This window comes from Vidua macroura, chromosome 9 (genome assembly GCF_024509145.1).
Source record: "Vidua macroura isolate BioBank_ID:100142 chromosome 9, ASM2450914v1, whole genome shotgun sequence".
Taxonomy (NCBI): domain Eukaryota; kingdom Metazoa; phylum Chordata; class Aves; order Passeriformes; family Viduidae; genus Vidua; species Vidua macroura.
In genome coordinates, this window is record NC_071579.1 from 26,690,117 (window position 1) to 26,706,522 (window position 16,406).

General features: G+C 38.0%; 1 protein-coding gene across 1 annotated transcript in view; it reads right to left on the reverse strand.

Annotated features, from left to right (window-relative positions):
- Positions 1-16,406, reverse strand: part of FAF1 (Fas associated factor 1) — a 152,582-nt gene that overhangs the window by 112,141 nt on the left and 24,035 nt on the right. The window contains exons 3-6 of the mRNA XM_053985070.1: positions 8,005-8,051; positions 5,012-5,220; positions 1,839-1,930; positions 1,417-1,505 (exon numbers count right to left, since the gene is read on the reverse strand). Of these exons, the coding sequence (XP_053841045.1) occupies positions 1,417-1,505; positions 1,839-1,930; positions 5,012-5,220; positions 8,005-8,051 (437 nt within the window). The remainder of the gene's footprint in view (positions 1-1,416; positions 1,506-1,838; positions 1,931-5,011; positions 5,221-8,004; positions 8,052-16,406) is intronic.

The following is a 16,406-nucleotide window of genomic DNA, read 5'->3' on the forward strand; positions in this document are numbered from 1 at the left end:
GACAAGCTGAAATCCAAGCTGATTTCAGACAAGCTGAAATCCATGCATTCTGCCCAATTCCCAAAGCATCCCTGCGCTGGCCGGCCCGGAGCAGCTCCTTTGGCAGGCTCAATTCCCGCGCACCCTCTAGCGGCTCCCGAGGAAAATTCCCAATTTCCTGGCAAACAGCACATACGGGGCTGCCTTGGTTTGGAAAGGGAAGGACACGGAAGAAAACAAACCAAACGAATCGTTAATTACTTTAAAAAACATTATTTTCCACATTAACACCGTTTGATTTTCAAACCTTCGCAATATGTGCTGACAGCAGAAAGAGACCCGGGGGTGCTGCTGGACAGCGGCTGAACATGAGCCAGGCACGCCCGGGTGGCCAGGAAGGCCAGTGGCACCTGGATTTTACCAGGAACAGTGCAGGACCAGGGCAGTGACTGTCCCCTGTGCTGCCGAGGCCAGCTCTGGGCCCCTCAGCTCTGCCAGGACACGGAGGGGCAGGGGAAGCACCTGGAGGGAAAGTGCTCAGCCTGGAGAAACCCTTCAGCTCAGGGGGGACTTCCTCACGCTCCAAACTCCCCAAAAAGAGGAGGGGACCTGTCTCCACTGCCGTGTCCCAAGTGGAAGGATGAGAGGAAATGGCATTAAATTGCAGCACAGCACGTTCAGATTAGGTATTAGAACAATATCTTTTCCTCAAAGAGTGGTTAAGCACTGGATTAAGTTGCCCAGGGATGTGGTGGAGTCAGGAAGTGTTCAAGAGATGTCTGGATGTGGCACCTGGGATATGTTTCAGAGGTGATTACGGTGGGCTGAACTCGATAATCTTGAAGGTCTCTTCCAGTTTTGATGATTCTGTGATTTTGTAACATATGAACACTCACTGCTTGCTTCTTGAGTGTTCAAATCAGTAATAAAATATATCCTTCTCAATTCAAGGAAATAAATTACAATTAATTATTAATGAATAATCAATTTATATTAATTATTCAGTCCATCTACATACATTTTTAAAGTACAAGATAAAATAATGTAATGAACATTTCATAAAGAAAATTCTGAACAGACAGGAATGATTTATACACATTTTTAAGATACATTAAATGGACCAACATAAAGCAGCAACTTATGCAAGGCCAGCTCTTGTTTCCACAGGGACTAGATTTCTGTTAAAGTCATCATATCTGAGAGGTGTAAAATTCAATATATACATAAGAGGTTCATATACCCCACCAAAGTTTTAAAAACCTCATCAAGATTCTTTTCAATGAGATGCTGAGTTAGTTCAACCCAACAGTCACTAGTGCAGTGAAAATACTTTGTATTTACTGACTGCAGATTCCTACAAACACACACATGGCTTCATAAAAAACACCAAAAAAAACTAGAAACCATACAAATACAATTTATGGCCAAAAGACTTACCCAGAATGACTTGAAGAAGGAGGAGGCAGGTCAGGTGTTAGAACATAAAGACTATTATTTTTTGGCAAGTGTAGACTTTTTAAAACAGTCTGAGGGGAGAAAAATAATTATAAATATAAAACATTCACCAATTCTGACTTTTTTTTTTTTAATTATAGGTATGTATTTAAAATACCAGCAAATATTTTGTTTTGAGATACACTTCTTGTTACTTCAAAACATCATTTTTGTAGATATACAAACCAAACAAAACTGATTTGTCCTGATTTTATTTTGCAATGTTTTAGATTAAGAGCTCTTTGTGTGCCACCCAAGGCATCTGACACTTTTTGAAACTAACAATTCTTGCATTGTAATTCCCACCCACAGATGCTCAGTTTGAAACTGAGTTCAGTTAACTGAAAACACAGTTGAAAACTTACACTATCATCTACATCTCCAGTCTTCCACCCTTTTAACAGCATTTTAGATGCAGGAATCTGAAGTTCATTTTCTAGAATATGTTTGATATCTCCTAGAGAGAAAAACAAAGGAAATATATAAAATATACACATTTACTGCTTTATTTCAAACAGCAGTGAGTTGTACTTAAAAAACAAGAGCAAGGAAAAATTTACTATGAGAAGGATTTTCAGTCTAAATTTACACCCTTCAAACAGTAAAGGACAAATGAAGCTTAAATAATCACAAAGCATGAATGATTGGAGAATCACACAAGGATTTGATGATTTGGACATACCTATTGGTAGTTCTTTATTCCATATTTATTAGACACACACCTGTGTGCTGTCTGGAGCACCAGACTTTGCCAGCAACAAAGAGGGTGCATATTTCTGATACCGAATTTCATTAGCATTAGTCCAGACCTAAGGAACTAGAATGTTCATACAACTGACTGCTCTGACAGCTTTTCCAATGTTTCGTACATTTTGATGCTCTTCTGCCCCTGTAGTTATCACAGTCATAAAGTAACTCAGGCTGGAAGGTACCTCTGGAGTTCATGTGACCCAAGCCTAACTCAAAGGTCTAATTAAACCAGTTTAGTCAATGACTCGTCCAGCTGGCTCTTGAACATGCCAGGATGGAAGTTTGACAACTTTTCTGGCCAACCAGTTTCAGTACTTCACCACCCTCACAATAATAATAAAAAAATCCTTTTATTTAATGTGAATTGTTGATGTGCCTTCCATTCTCATGCACTTCCAAGACAAGTCTGGCTCCATCTTCTCCATGCCCTCCAGCAGGCAGCTGCACACAGAGGTCGGGTCTGTACCTTCCCCTTTCCTCCCCAGGCTGGACAAATCCCCTTCTCTGTGCCTCTCCTCCTGTTAGCACAGAGCTCCAGAGCCCTGACCACACTTACTGAAGGATGTCATCATCTTCTTCTAGTGAGCACCTCAAAACCCCACACAGTGCTCCAGATGCAGTCTGGCAAGTGCTGAATAGAGGGAAATAATGATTTCCTGGGATCCACCGGTTACAGTCTCGCCAACAAAGCCTGGGACGCGGCAGGTCTTCCTCACTGCAAGAGTTCATTGCTGAAGCACCCAAGATCCCTTTGATTAAATTGTTTTCTAGCCCATCAGCCTTCAACCAGGTATTAGGTGTGGATAACATTGAGTTATCCCATGCCAGATACAGGACTTCAACTTTATCTTCTTGGAACTTCAGGAGGCTCTGTCAGCCAATTTCTTCAGACTGTCCAGGACTCACTAAACAGCAGCTCTGCCCTCCAGAATATCAGCCACCCTCTCTGAGCAGATTAAGATTTATTTTGATCAGTTTTTTATCGTTTTTATCTTAACACTATGACTATAAAAATACAACAGCAGGCCTTACTAAATACACATCAAAGGCCTTACTAAAGCCACAGTGACATTCTCTCCCCTTGTCAACTCAGCCAGTCAAATTGTAAAAGGCAAATAATGCTGACTGATTAGGTACAATTTGCCTTTAGTAAATTCATGATGGCTGTTCCAAATCCCCTTCTTTTCTCTCCTGTGCTCAAAAAGTGCTTCCAGAAAGATTTACCCCATAATCTTCCCACAGACCAAGCTCAGCAATCACCACTGAACACAGGTTCACTTTTGCCTTAGCCTTTCTTCTCACACTGATGTACTCACAGAAACCCTTCTAACCCCTCAGTGGTTTCACCTTCAGCTGAGTTTTGGTCTTCCTAACTGAAAACCTGCACACCTCTGTGCTCCTGCTGGGCAGCCCATCACTACTTTCCAGCTCTGGCTAATTTGTTTTTGAATTTAGTTCAGCAGAAATGCTTTTTTCTTCTGTGCTGGCACCATGCTTGCTCCTCTTGCACGTTGGAAGGAACTGTTCCTGTGCTTTGAAGAGGTTGTTCTTGAAGATTAACCAGCTCTCTTGGGCCCCTGTGCCCTCCTGGGCAGCCTCTCATGGGCAAGCAGATCCCCTAAAAAGCCAAAACTATTATTTCCTCAAGTCCACAGCCTTGCTCACTTCTCCCAGGACTTAAAACACAAGGCTGTCCTCTATCTTTATATCTCAAGACACAGAAGTTCTACACAAACTGCCTTCTCCCCTACAGCTTTCAGGTAAAAATCAACTATTAAGAAGTCACTAAGAAAAGAAAAATCAAAGCAGTACAGCTGAAAAGTTCTGATCTGAGGAGGTTTTGATGTCTAAATTCCATGGATGTAACTTAGCACAAAGGGAAACAGAGAACAGCCATCGTTAATTCAAACCGAGCACCGCTAGGTGGCGCCACCCAACACCAAATCCATTGCCGAAAAGACAATTTCTAATTTTGATCCTCACAAGGAGGATCAAAAGTTTCAATTTCCAAATTTCATCCCAGACAAAAGGCTGCAGCACGGAGAATTACTTTCATCAACTATTCCTTCACGTAGCTCCTTATTTGGATCTGTATAAGCTCTTCACTAAAATAAGAAAATGAAAATACTTTTTCTTCCTTAGCAGAAGTAAATTAATTCCCAGTTTGGGGAATGTAAAAAATAATATGCTCTGAAACACTAGCATACTTCTAACATACTGCTTCAAAATGCATCATTTTTAGAATAAAGACAATAAAACTGATAGAATTAAGCTTAATTTGAATGAAAGAGTCAAATAAAAATTGAACTACGAAGAATGCAATGGTGTTCCTCACACCAGGAAGAATTCCTCTAATCTTCTCACTAATCCTGTGCAGAAAGAGATGCCATACAGATTCAAAGAGGAAATGCCAAGATCATCCACTTATTAATAGCTTGCATCTACACTAATCCTATCCCAAATTACATTTTCATGCCTCAATCATTAATCTCCATTTTGTTTCTGAAGCAAGTTCATAAGAAAACTAGATTTCAAAATAAATATTTGATAGATCACTAACCTTTACCATGGATTAGTGAAATTTTGCTTTTTTAAAGCTGCAAAGAGATTTGAAAATGGTTAGTAGCTGTGGAGGCTGCATTTTCAGGGGGGATCTTTTTTTTTTCCTTTTTGAGGGGTTTTGTTCTACTTTGCTTTAGGACCTGGATTTTTGGTGTTGAATCTTTCTAGTTTGTCTTTTTAACGGTTTCACGGCAGCAGCTTTCATTTCGTTTTTACAAATCCTTACCAACTGTAGAGCTGTCTTCAAGTACTACATCCACATTTCTGTCTCTGTACTCAACCCTGAAGTCAAGCATTCGAGGTTGTCTTTCCACTATTTGTCTAGATGGCACTACATGGCGAAATGCTGAGGAGGAGGAAGGAGCTGAAGAAGCTGCAGCAGAGTGACTGCTGGGGCCATACGCTGGTCCATGCAAAGTCTCTACACCGTACTCACTGAAAGACAGGCAAATGACATGGTTGAAACAGAACAGCTTGGTATGTCTAGCCAGAAGTTAGGAAAGCAAAATGACAGAATTATTCACTTACTACAGTGCAGCACACACCTCTTGAATTATTGCTGTCATAGCTGAAAAAAATGCTTATTAAAAATTGAAAAAATAACTTCTGTATTAGCAATTTTAACCTTTCAGCGCTCAGGAGTGCTATAGGAGGTCAACATCAGTGATAAACAAGCATTTAAAATCCACTATGTAATTAGAATTATCTTGAAGAGAAGGATTGTTTCCTGTTCCAGGAGCGTTATGGCCATATAAAAATTGGCACCGTGGCAACAACCAGCTTTCTACATCATTGGGCTAGTATCCAGTGGAAATGAGAAAAAGAAATACAGCACAAAATTCTGCAGGCAGATAGGTAAATTAGGGAAAAACAAGTCAGATATGAAAATAGATGCACGTTTAAGGTAAATAAATTAAGATAATGAAGCATGTGTTTAAAAAGAAAACACCTAGAAGTACCACAGTAATGCAATGCTGAATTCTAGCTTTCCTTCAAGTTCAAAATCCTGCAAGGCTCCTGGAGATTCATAAAATGATGTCTCTATACCCAACTTAAGGCCACCCACAGTATTACAGGTCAGAATAAACTGGAAAACCCTCATTACCCAGAAGCTTCATCTTCCCCTGTGAGCTGCTCCACAAGAAGCATGTAACTAGGAATGCAAACAAGTGTAACAGAACTTCAGGAATATTACTCCAGGCAAAAAAAAAAAAAAACCTATGATGTACAGAAATCAAATTTGGAAGGCAAGAAACTTCATCAGGTAAGCCTGGGGTGTTGCCTTTGAGATGTTCTTACCAGGAACATGCTGGGCAGTTACAGAATCTCATGGTGGATTTGAGAAATGCTGCGACATAATTTGTCTCATTTCCATTCTTTATCAGAACTTATTTGAAAAATTCCTTCTGTTCTCGAAGATACCATGAGATTCTCAGTGGAAATGCTTCATAGAGCAAGTGAAATCTGTCATCTAGAGGAGGTCTGAACTTTAAAAAGCGGATGCAAATGTGGATGGTATGCACGTTACAGAAGTGCAACAGTACTCAGCTACTGCAAATCCCTTCATTGTGCCTTTCACATTTGTACCAGAAAAACATGTTACGCTTGTAAAACAAGGGGCTCCTTCACTTCTCACATCAGCATGCTCAGAAGGATGAATGCCCAGCTACAAAGACCCACACTCCCAGACCTATGGCTCAAAAGTCAAAGGCCTGTGTCAGAACTCTAAAGAGTACAGGAAACAGTCTAATTTTCAGTATTTTAAAAAGTATAAATACCAAGTGATACATTATTTTCTTCAACCTGGTGGACAAGTATGAATTAAGTAGAATTAAGTAACAATTCTGTTAGTAGACCCAAGAAGCAATTAATATCCCAGTTCTCAGGACTGGATTACAAAACAAGCAACCGAATTATACAACAAAGTGTACTTTTTTCTCTTCAATAAATTAACTTGCTTCAAGTCCAGTTGTATTAATTTTATTTGATCCCACCACAAAAGGCAGCCTACATATCTGACTAGCGACCTCTAATAGAACATAAAAAGCCCCACATCAGTAAAGTAAGCCTTATCTGGAAACCAGGTTTCTAAATCTTCTGAGGCTCCCTTTAAACCACTTCCACTGGAAGAATACAAAACAAGACAAAAACAAAGTAACAAAAATACCCATTTGAAACACATTTGACTATCTAATGATTTCTGAAAATTAATGAACTACTGTGAAAGAAACATGTAAGTGGGCACTGGACCACCTTGTGATTGAAGACAGGCATTAGCTACTCTAATTATTCCCCAGCTTCTTCTACCCAACCAAACATTCTGGGATTTTGGATAGAAATGCTTTGAGACCACAGCTTGTATGCAGAAAGAGTGTTCCACACAACCAAGACTTGACCTCACATGGACTAAACAAGCCTTAGAGTAAATAAATATTTAGTAACTTTACTGGGCAAATAATTTTATCCTCAGTCAAAACCTGACTCTGTTGAATTAGTAAGCATTGACAGAGATGTCAAACACCACTTTACCTATATTACATATCTTATTTCATCATTAAAATTTTTAAATAGTACATTAATTATTTTTCTGAAGAAATTTTTAAACACTGTTTTACTGTCTCTCTCAGGTACTTTAATTCCCGTTCTGCTGTTTTCAATTGCCTCATCAGCACTTAGAAGATCAAATTTCAGTGACTTCAAGATATCCAAGCATCAGTATGCAAGCCAAAATTTAATTCAGAAGGTGAAAGAAAATCAGTAAAACTACTTTTAGAAGGGAACAACTTTATCACAGTTTCTGTTGCCTGTAGTTCAATTTAAAAAACAAAAACAAAAAAAACCCAAGTACAAATGATTTTGGCCAGAAATAGGGAAGCATGGAATATCAATACCTTTATAAATGCATAAGGAAAAAGAAATAGTTAGCCAGAAGCATACCAACACCCAATCTTTGTAAATAGACAACACTGCAAAGAATGACCCAACCACCAGTGAATTCAAAATAAAAGTTGACTATTCTGAATAAATGTTTGAGCTAGTCCCCTATCAGTATGGGAAAAACTGAATGTTAAATCAGCTTTGCCAGGAATAGAATTTGTGGCTCCATAAACAGCTTTAAAAGGAGAATTATGTCATCTTCTTAGGATTCAGGAAGGAAAAAAAAGTAACTGTTACCCAGCATCATTCTCTGCATGTACTACTCCAGTCCTCTGTGCTTACCTTTGTAGAATGCCATTTTCTTGTGGTATAACACCATTTATAGCTGCCTGAAAAGAGAAAACAAATTTTGAGTCAAGCATGCAGAACAAAAATACATCAGAACTTTTATAATATGTTTTGAAGAGTGATCAGCTTGGTTCAAAACATGCCCTAAAATGCTCTCTATTTAGTGAATATTCTTGGTGAACAATATTATCATTATGGTATCTACATAAAATAAAAAGCATATCCAAGTGAAAAACAAACACGAGCTGAAGCTTAGACTCCTGTTTGAGTGTGATGGATTTCCCAGGTGGAATGCCTGGGAATAAACTGCATGGCCCATGCTCAGTCAGTCTAACCCTTTGGTATCACACAGAGGGGACACGTCGCTCCCAAACACACCCAGAAAACTGCACAGCCCAGGCAGCCTCACAGCACACCCACAGAAAATGTGATGTTCCCAGGAGCCCCAGCCACGGCCCAGCCCATACCCCTGCCCAGCTGCACACACCCTGCGTGCTGCCAGCCCAAAAATTGAAACTACCCTCAGGTAGAAAAGGAAGTATTTCTTAAGTAGGTTTTATGCAGTTAAATACCATTCCACACTGTCCAAATCATTCAAAGGTTTAACAGCAAGCATCCCACTACTCTCCATTTTCTCCTGTGCCAGCAGCAACTCATCCATTTTCTACCCTCACCACTTCTCATACCCATCCTCATACGTCAGATATACCTGACCTGTTGACCAGAACACCTGGTGAATGAGTGTCTGGTCCCCAGTGAAGAAGGGAGCACTGATGTTTAGCAGTTCAGAGATTCCCTGGTACTCCAGGAGGACAAAGTCATACCCTGTGACTGAACTACTGACAGTCATCATCTATCAACACCATTTGTACAAACTGGCATTAAAAAAAATGCAGCTTAAGTAAGTGCTTAATAAATACAAAAATAGATACAATCAAGATTTAAATGCTATGGTTTCTTTTTCTCTGAATATATAAACATGACTTTTTTACCATTTCCATTAATAGTTAAGGCTACATGAAGTCAGAACATTTTATTGCTGAACTCAGCTAAATTACTGTGATACTGCAATAAGATTTATCCTGCATTTAGAAACAAATATTGCATTAATAATTATTAAAAAAGCAGAGAAGGAAAAGGTCAGAGGTACCCATAAGCTACAGCAACAACCCATGAGGCTGTATCAAATTACAGCGAAAACAAAGTTCCCTACCAGATCAGGGTTTAAATCAGTTTATCCACTGTGCATGGTAATAATCAGTGGTTTCTTTTTAACAACGTGTCTCATTTATCATCATTGTGGTTTTTGCAGTCATACACAGCTCTTGATGGTGTTCATCTAATAAACCTCCAGGAAAGAGTAGGAGGTTTTGGTTTATTTGGCTTTTTCTGGATTGGCTTCTCCCTCCCATACTCTTCAGCAACATATATTGAATTCAGGTCAATCAACAGATAAAGTTGGCTGAGAGACAAAATTATCCTTTATTTTGCATCTGTAAGATACAGAGAGCAAACACAGGTTTTGTACCACAGGTACTACAGAACCTACACTAATAATGATCTGCTGGTGCAACAAAATTCTCTTTACTTGGGGAAAAGAAGCTGCTTCAGCTGTGAAGAAATACAGCAATGTGGCATTTTCACACTTCTGTCAAAGCTCTGTCTCAAAGGATTAAATCAGCTCAAACTTCTTCTGAGCCTAGTTAGAGGGGTTAAATACGATAGAGGCTTCAAGCTATTTTCTTTTAAACTGAATAACTCACTTGTTCATATATCCCCAGTTTTGTAAACTTGATGACATTTAAGGGGCACAGGAGTAAGAAAAAACAGCAGAAGCATTATGTGCTTTTTTGATTGAAAGACCTCTATTAACCACACTGTAAAACTGAAGAGTCCAGACACTGTTTGTTAAGCAAGATGGAAGACTAAAATAATGTAGACAGCAAATGGTAGCAGTGCACATGTACATACTGCATAAATATTAAATATCCATGTTCTAACAAGACAGCTATAAGTAGACCCTGCAAAGAAAAAAAGAAAAAGGAACAACCATCTGCTTTAGAATTTCATTGGGAGAAGGTTGTGACTATAAAAAAAAAAAGAAATTAAAACAAGAACACGTTACTAAGGCAAGATCTGCTCCAGGCTGTTCCTCCCCAGTGTCAGCCCCCTTTGAGAGAGGTTCACATCTCTATGGTTATGCAAACATTCCAAGATATTACATTTTTTTGTCTCTCCAAACAGGGATCTTTGATCACCAAAACCACCCCGTGTGGCTAATGTATAGTCATTAAAAATGTGTGCTACTCTCAAAACAATTTTAATAACCAGTGCATTAAATCTATTTATGGGTTATTGATATAAAGAAACCATATCTGGACCAGAAGGCTCTTTCAGCTCCCAATAACCTGCTGCTGAGAGTGATGCCAGGAAGCAGCACTCTATGCTTCTGCTGCTCTCACACTGCATATCCACGAGTGCCCCTGCTGGATCCAGGGTACCAGAGCTTTCTAACTGTTTAAAGAGTACAGTTCACCTTAAATGGAAAATTACAGGGGCTTCAGAAGATTTTTCCCAAAGCCAAGAATCCTAGGTGTGTCTCAGTGCTATCCATACACAAATTCTGCCGTTACACTGTCCCATCCTGAAACAGAATAAATTCTGTTCTGATGGCAACTTTCAAACAACTACCAGGCCCACAATTTATTTCATTAAATTATAAACTGAATGTAGCTCTTCTTGATTTATACATTTTGTTTAGGGATAGCAATCATATAGCCAGGAAGTGGAACAGCTTATTTAAAAATTCATTAAGTACTGCATAACCTGACCTAATTGGACCTGCAATGGGCTGGAGACACCCAGAAACAACTTCCAGTCTCAAGCACCTGTGACTCCACCATCCAACAGCACAGGTTATCCTGATAAACATACTGTGAGTCCTGGGTTTTTTTTAAATGAAAAGGGATGTCAAGAATGTAATATAACACTGGATTGACAAGTACCCATTACAAAGGTTCAAAGTAATAATATTTTTGGTGTGTTTTTTTCAGCAGCACGCTTCCAAGTTACAGTATTGAAATATATTCAATCCAACTTTTTTGTTTCCCGAAAACATAGGGAACAATAAAGCAATAGGGTTAATGAAAGGTTACCAAATTCATTAGAAGTTTGGACAACATAAAAATCCATGGCATTCTGAAATTATTTAGGTACCTAAAGAACACTGCACAGCAGACTGAAATTTAGAATTTTTCCTCAAGGGAATATTAACCAGATTAGTCCATTCTGACTAATTGTGACTATTTTTTATGAGTACAAAACAGTGTCAGAAAGAAAACCAAGAACCACCATTCCTTAATTATCTATTGAAACAACGTCAATGACTTCCTTCAAAATACACAATTCTAGTGCTAACCATTTAAAAGCAATGAAGCACATCTTAGAGTGACTCTCATCCCAGGGTCCTATGAATAATGTGGGGTTTTAAATAGCACAAATATTCAAGTCACAAGTTGTAAATACTCAGGGGTTCCCACAAAGTTTGAGGATGGACTGGATTTACCAATCATATTATTTAAAAGCAGAAGTACAGTGATTGAATATTAAACGAGGCAAGGGGTTCCTTCTTCTTCACGGATCACAGTTGGGAGGTAGTTTTTAAATTTCTAGAATTTGCAGAATTTAAAAGGGATATTTGGATGAATTAAGAGCTAAAGGCAGTCCCAGGCTAAAGAGCAGTTAAAGGCTTTTGCAATGGGTGAGGAGGGAGCTCTTCCTCAGTGGCCACCTCGTGTTCCTCCCCTCTCCTTCCCAGCCTCCACAGCACACAATGGTTTTGGCTGACACATACAGACCCCTGAAAATCTCTCCTTTGGAACCTCCATCCCAGTGAAGAGCAAGAGGTTTTACAAAGCACAAAGCAAGATCAACTCTCCAAAACAGGGCACTAGAAAACACATCCTAAAGCAAAAGGAGAAAGCAAGCTGGAGAAGCACAGTGCTGGAAGAACAATCCTTTCAGAGGAGGAGGCTGGAGAGATGTAAATAACCTGCACACCTGAGAGACGCACGAGTTTCACTGGGATAAATAACCAAACCAGCTTAACACAACCAGCACAAGCTGCTCCCAGAGAATTCCAAAAGCCTTATTTAGGTTTCACTGCATTCAACAAGTGAGACCACTTGAGTCTACTTAGCAAAGCCCTCGCAGAGCTTTACATTTGTTTAGCTAAAAACAGAGGAGGTTTACATTAAATAAACGCAGTACACAAATGAGACCTCGAGACAGGGTAATAGGAACTGCCATGGTAAATGATCCAAAACCCAAAGATGTCCAACCAAATGGCATCAAGTGCTTCAGAAAGTCACAGGGAATTATAATGGAGTAACTTGCTCATGAGGCATTTTCTTCCAACCCCCCGATTTTCTGACACATCCAGATTTACAGCATTAGTAATTTTTTCATGTATTCAACTTAAGGCAATAGCCTCAGAAACCACATATTTAATTATTTCTATGAAATTCAGTAAAAGCTTTTTTTCATGACAGGATTTATTTATTATGACTTCCAAAAATCTATCTTCTCCCCCAGATGCTACAAACTCAGATTTTATTTTTGGTTTAACATGTCTGGCAAGTTAAAAAACCAAAGTTCTGCATTTTGTCTCTTTACTATTCATTTTGCTTCTCCTTCCTTTTATACACTTAATATGTTCTCAATATAAAAACAATTTCTCTCACATCACAAATGCAGAAAGTTTACCCCATGCTGTTTTCTACATTAACAGAGGCAAAGAAGGAAGAGGTGTTAGCCACTTGTAGGACAGAATTTAAAATTATAACCAGAAAAACAAGCATTTTGTTGTTTCATACTCAGAACAAAGAAAAACTGGTTCTCATCTTTGACTCTTTCAGCATTTAGTATTAGATTTATTTTTCTGATTGTTTAAGTGAATATAATACCAACATTTACATACAAAACCTCATTACAGAGGATGAGATGACACACAAGACAAACATACTGTGGTTTTGAGTTCTGAAGAATAAAAAAACTCTAGTTGTTATATTTTGGCAATATTAGCCTGTATTCATCTGTGCTTGAGAATCACTCAAGATTTGCTGAATTTAAAGAAGTGTAACAAAATATGCAAAAAATCCCTCATTAAGAATTCATAATAAATTTTTAACTTTTTTTGGCTTTTATATTTTAGTACATATTTCCACAGCAAAAAAAGGGTCATTAAAAACACTCTGTTTATAATTGTCAGTCCATTACAAATCATTCTACTTCTAATTTGGGCTAAATGTGATATTCTCCCTGATATACAATACTCTAATTTTCTGCTTTCACATGATAAACTTATCCTAAAGATTTAAAATCCATTTATTATTTGATGTTCAAACAAAATAAATGGACAATAGAACTCCAAATGCTTTCTACAATGGAGAGAAGGGGTTTTTTTTTTAAAAGAAAGGAAACAAAACCCAAAACTGAACAAATATTATCCAGAAAGAGGAAAACCAAATAACTAAATGATAAAGGAAAGCATTAGTGAGACAAAGCATCCATGAAAGGACTGAAAAAGCAAAAGTGAATTTCAAATTGCTTCTGAACCATGAATCTAAGAGACAAAGGAACATTTTCACATGCAACAGTAAAGCAAAACAGGAGAAGTGCAAAGATTTATTAGTTCCTTTTGAGCACAGAAGTATTTCTTAAAATGAAACTAACTCACAGGGCTCTGCTGTATGCATATATTCCAGTAATAATAGTAAATGTTTTGAAATAATGCTTTACTAATAACTTTCTTTTTTGCAAATACTGATTTGGGAATAATTTTCATCAGAACTGGTAATAATGGGTACTGGCAGGTGCAGACACATCAAAACAATTGCTCTGACCCTTATACTGTGATTTTGGAAAACTGGATAAAAAGCAAAACCATGCACAGACTTCTCTTGCAATCAGTTTACAACAATAAAAACGTAGAAAATTCCAGAATAAACAACAGAAGTTTTAGTAACTGGTGCTGACAAAATCATCCTGTAAGTATTAGTCAAATCCTGCAATCAATGTGGATTAATACAACCAAGGTTTACTGAAACCAGCTGTATTAATTACCACCATTTCTTTCTGCCCCAAGACATCCAGACTGGACCCTGAGATTCCCAAGCAGAGGAATGTGGCTTCTGAACAGCTTTATGCAACTACCAAACCTCACCTGTTACAAGCAAGTCCGAGATGTGTATTCTAAACAAGAAATTCCATGAAACCTTCTGCAGACATACCAATCACTTGAGCCACAAAGAGACTTTTTACAAACAAGGTTACCTTACTACACACACAGCTACTTTGAAACCATTACTTTCAGAGGTTACAAAAATTGACTGCTATGAGTTTAAGTAATGAAAAATATTATTCCATTTAGGTTTTTTAATTAATTCAGTAATACTTAAATAACAAAATTACTCATTGTGCTTCAGTAGTAAGAGAAGCAATCTCTACCTGTGTTATTTTTGGCAGGCTTTTCAAGGCAAAGGAATGAGTCAGCTTTTTCCTGTAGCTTATGTTATACATGCTGGCATCTCCCCAGCTTTGCAAGTCTCAAAAAGTATTTCCAAGTGCTAGACGTGAAGTTACACCCACAAAGTTTATACAGAATGACAACATTTGTCCCCATCGTGGTTAAAATTTAACCAAAAACCGTAATTGAACTACAATGAAATGTCTTCTATGCATTCTGCTTTATTTCAGCTTGCTTTCTTTACAACAAATCTACTTCATGAAAAGCTGCAAAACAATAGAATTGCTAATAAAGCAAAAAATTAACATTTCATCAAAAAATGCCACATGAATACATTCATACAGATGATTCACTTCATCAGCAAGAGAGCATGCGTTGAAATTACAATTAGCACTCTAGATGTGGTTTCCCATTTCTCCCTACATCTTTGGTGGCTTCAGCAAATTTTTTCTTGTCACTCCTACAGCATGCCTAAATGCACTAGGAAGCCTTTCAACAGTTAGATATACTTCTAAAATTCTGAGGAAAAAAACGCACTACATTTTGCAGAGTTCCTTAATTCTATGTTGCTACTGCCTAATTCCCCAAACAAAGTGCAATGGAAATAAAATATTCATAACTGAACGTGTTTTCCTGGCACAGTGAAAGTAAAGAACACGTACAGATTTCTAAGAAGCTTAAGGATCAGCACGTACCTGAGCTGACTCTAGTTCAGCAGGAATAAAGGAAAACAATCTACTCTCAACAACTCTCAAAACTCATTCACATAGAAAGGGCAAGTAGCCCATGAGGTGTCTCAGTTTTGACATGCATACAAGTACCTTGGTCTTAGTCATTAATGCCACAACTTTGACATTAATGCTGCTTAACCTTCTATAAGAAAGGAATGCTTATGCTTAATACCAAAACATATCTTATTACTCCTTAAAACATTCATAGATAGAAAGCTGGAGAGTCAGAAAAATCAAAGGCTATGCCTTGATATGAATACTAGAAAATGTTCTGAACACCCATATTTTTACCCCTCTCCTAGTTATTGTATGTAAATTTGAAAGGCAACACTAAAATGCAAAGTTTAGGGATAAGCTACCTCATGACAATATATTTTTTTGTTCAGTCTTATTAAAAAAAAATGGGGTTTTTTTAGTCATTCATTGCAACTTACTAGGTCTTAGAAAGTACTGCCAGGGAAGAAATTTCAGGACACAAGAACTCGGGACACAAAAAGTCATAGAAGCACTGCCAAAAGCCTAAGGCCCCTTCACTGAAAAGCCATAATAACATGAAATACCAACAGTGTTCCAATGACCCCAGCTGTAGTCAGCCAACTGCCTAATCACTAATCCATAATCAAAAAAATAGTTATGCAAGATTTAGCTTAAAAGTTTGGAAAACAGAAAATCCCAAGATGTGCAAGTTGTCTCAGCATTTCTCCAACAGCCTGTGCTGTACTTCTGGGGAGGCAGCAACCCAGGACAGGCTAAGGAGAGTTTATTGAAATAAAACTAGAAACTCTTCAGATATTTAACAGTATTGTAAGTAAACCCATTTTTGTAAGTAAAATCCATATTGTAAGTAAATCCACTCTGCTTTAAAACTCTGATGGCTCTTGATGGCTCCTAGATTTTGTGGTAAAATTTTTCACAAGTAACGTTCACTTCCAAAAAGCACTGGCACAGATGCTGTTCTTAAATAATTTACTTAGTTTTTCTTCTACTCACACAGTCCCAACTTGACTCAATGACAGAGTAAACACTTATCAAACACATGTCTATGAGATGTGTACAATTTTTTGTTCAACTAAATAGGTCACAGTCACAGGGTAATAAACTACAGATACCTCAGACCAGCCAATTCACTATTAGTATAT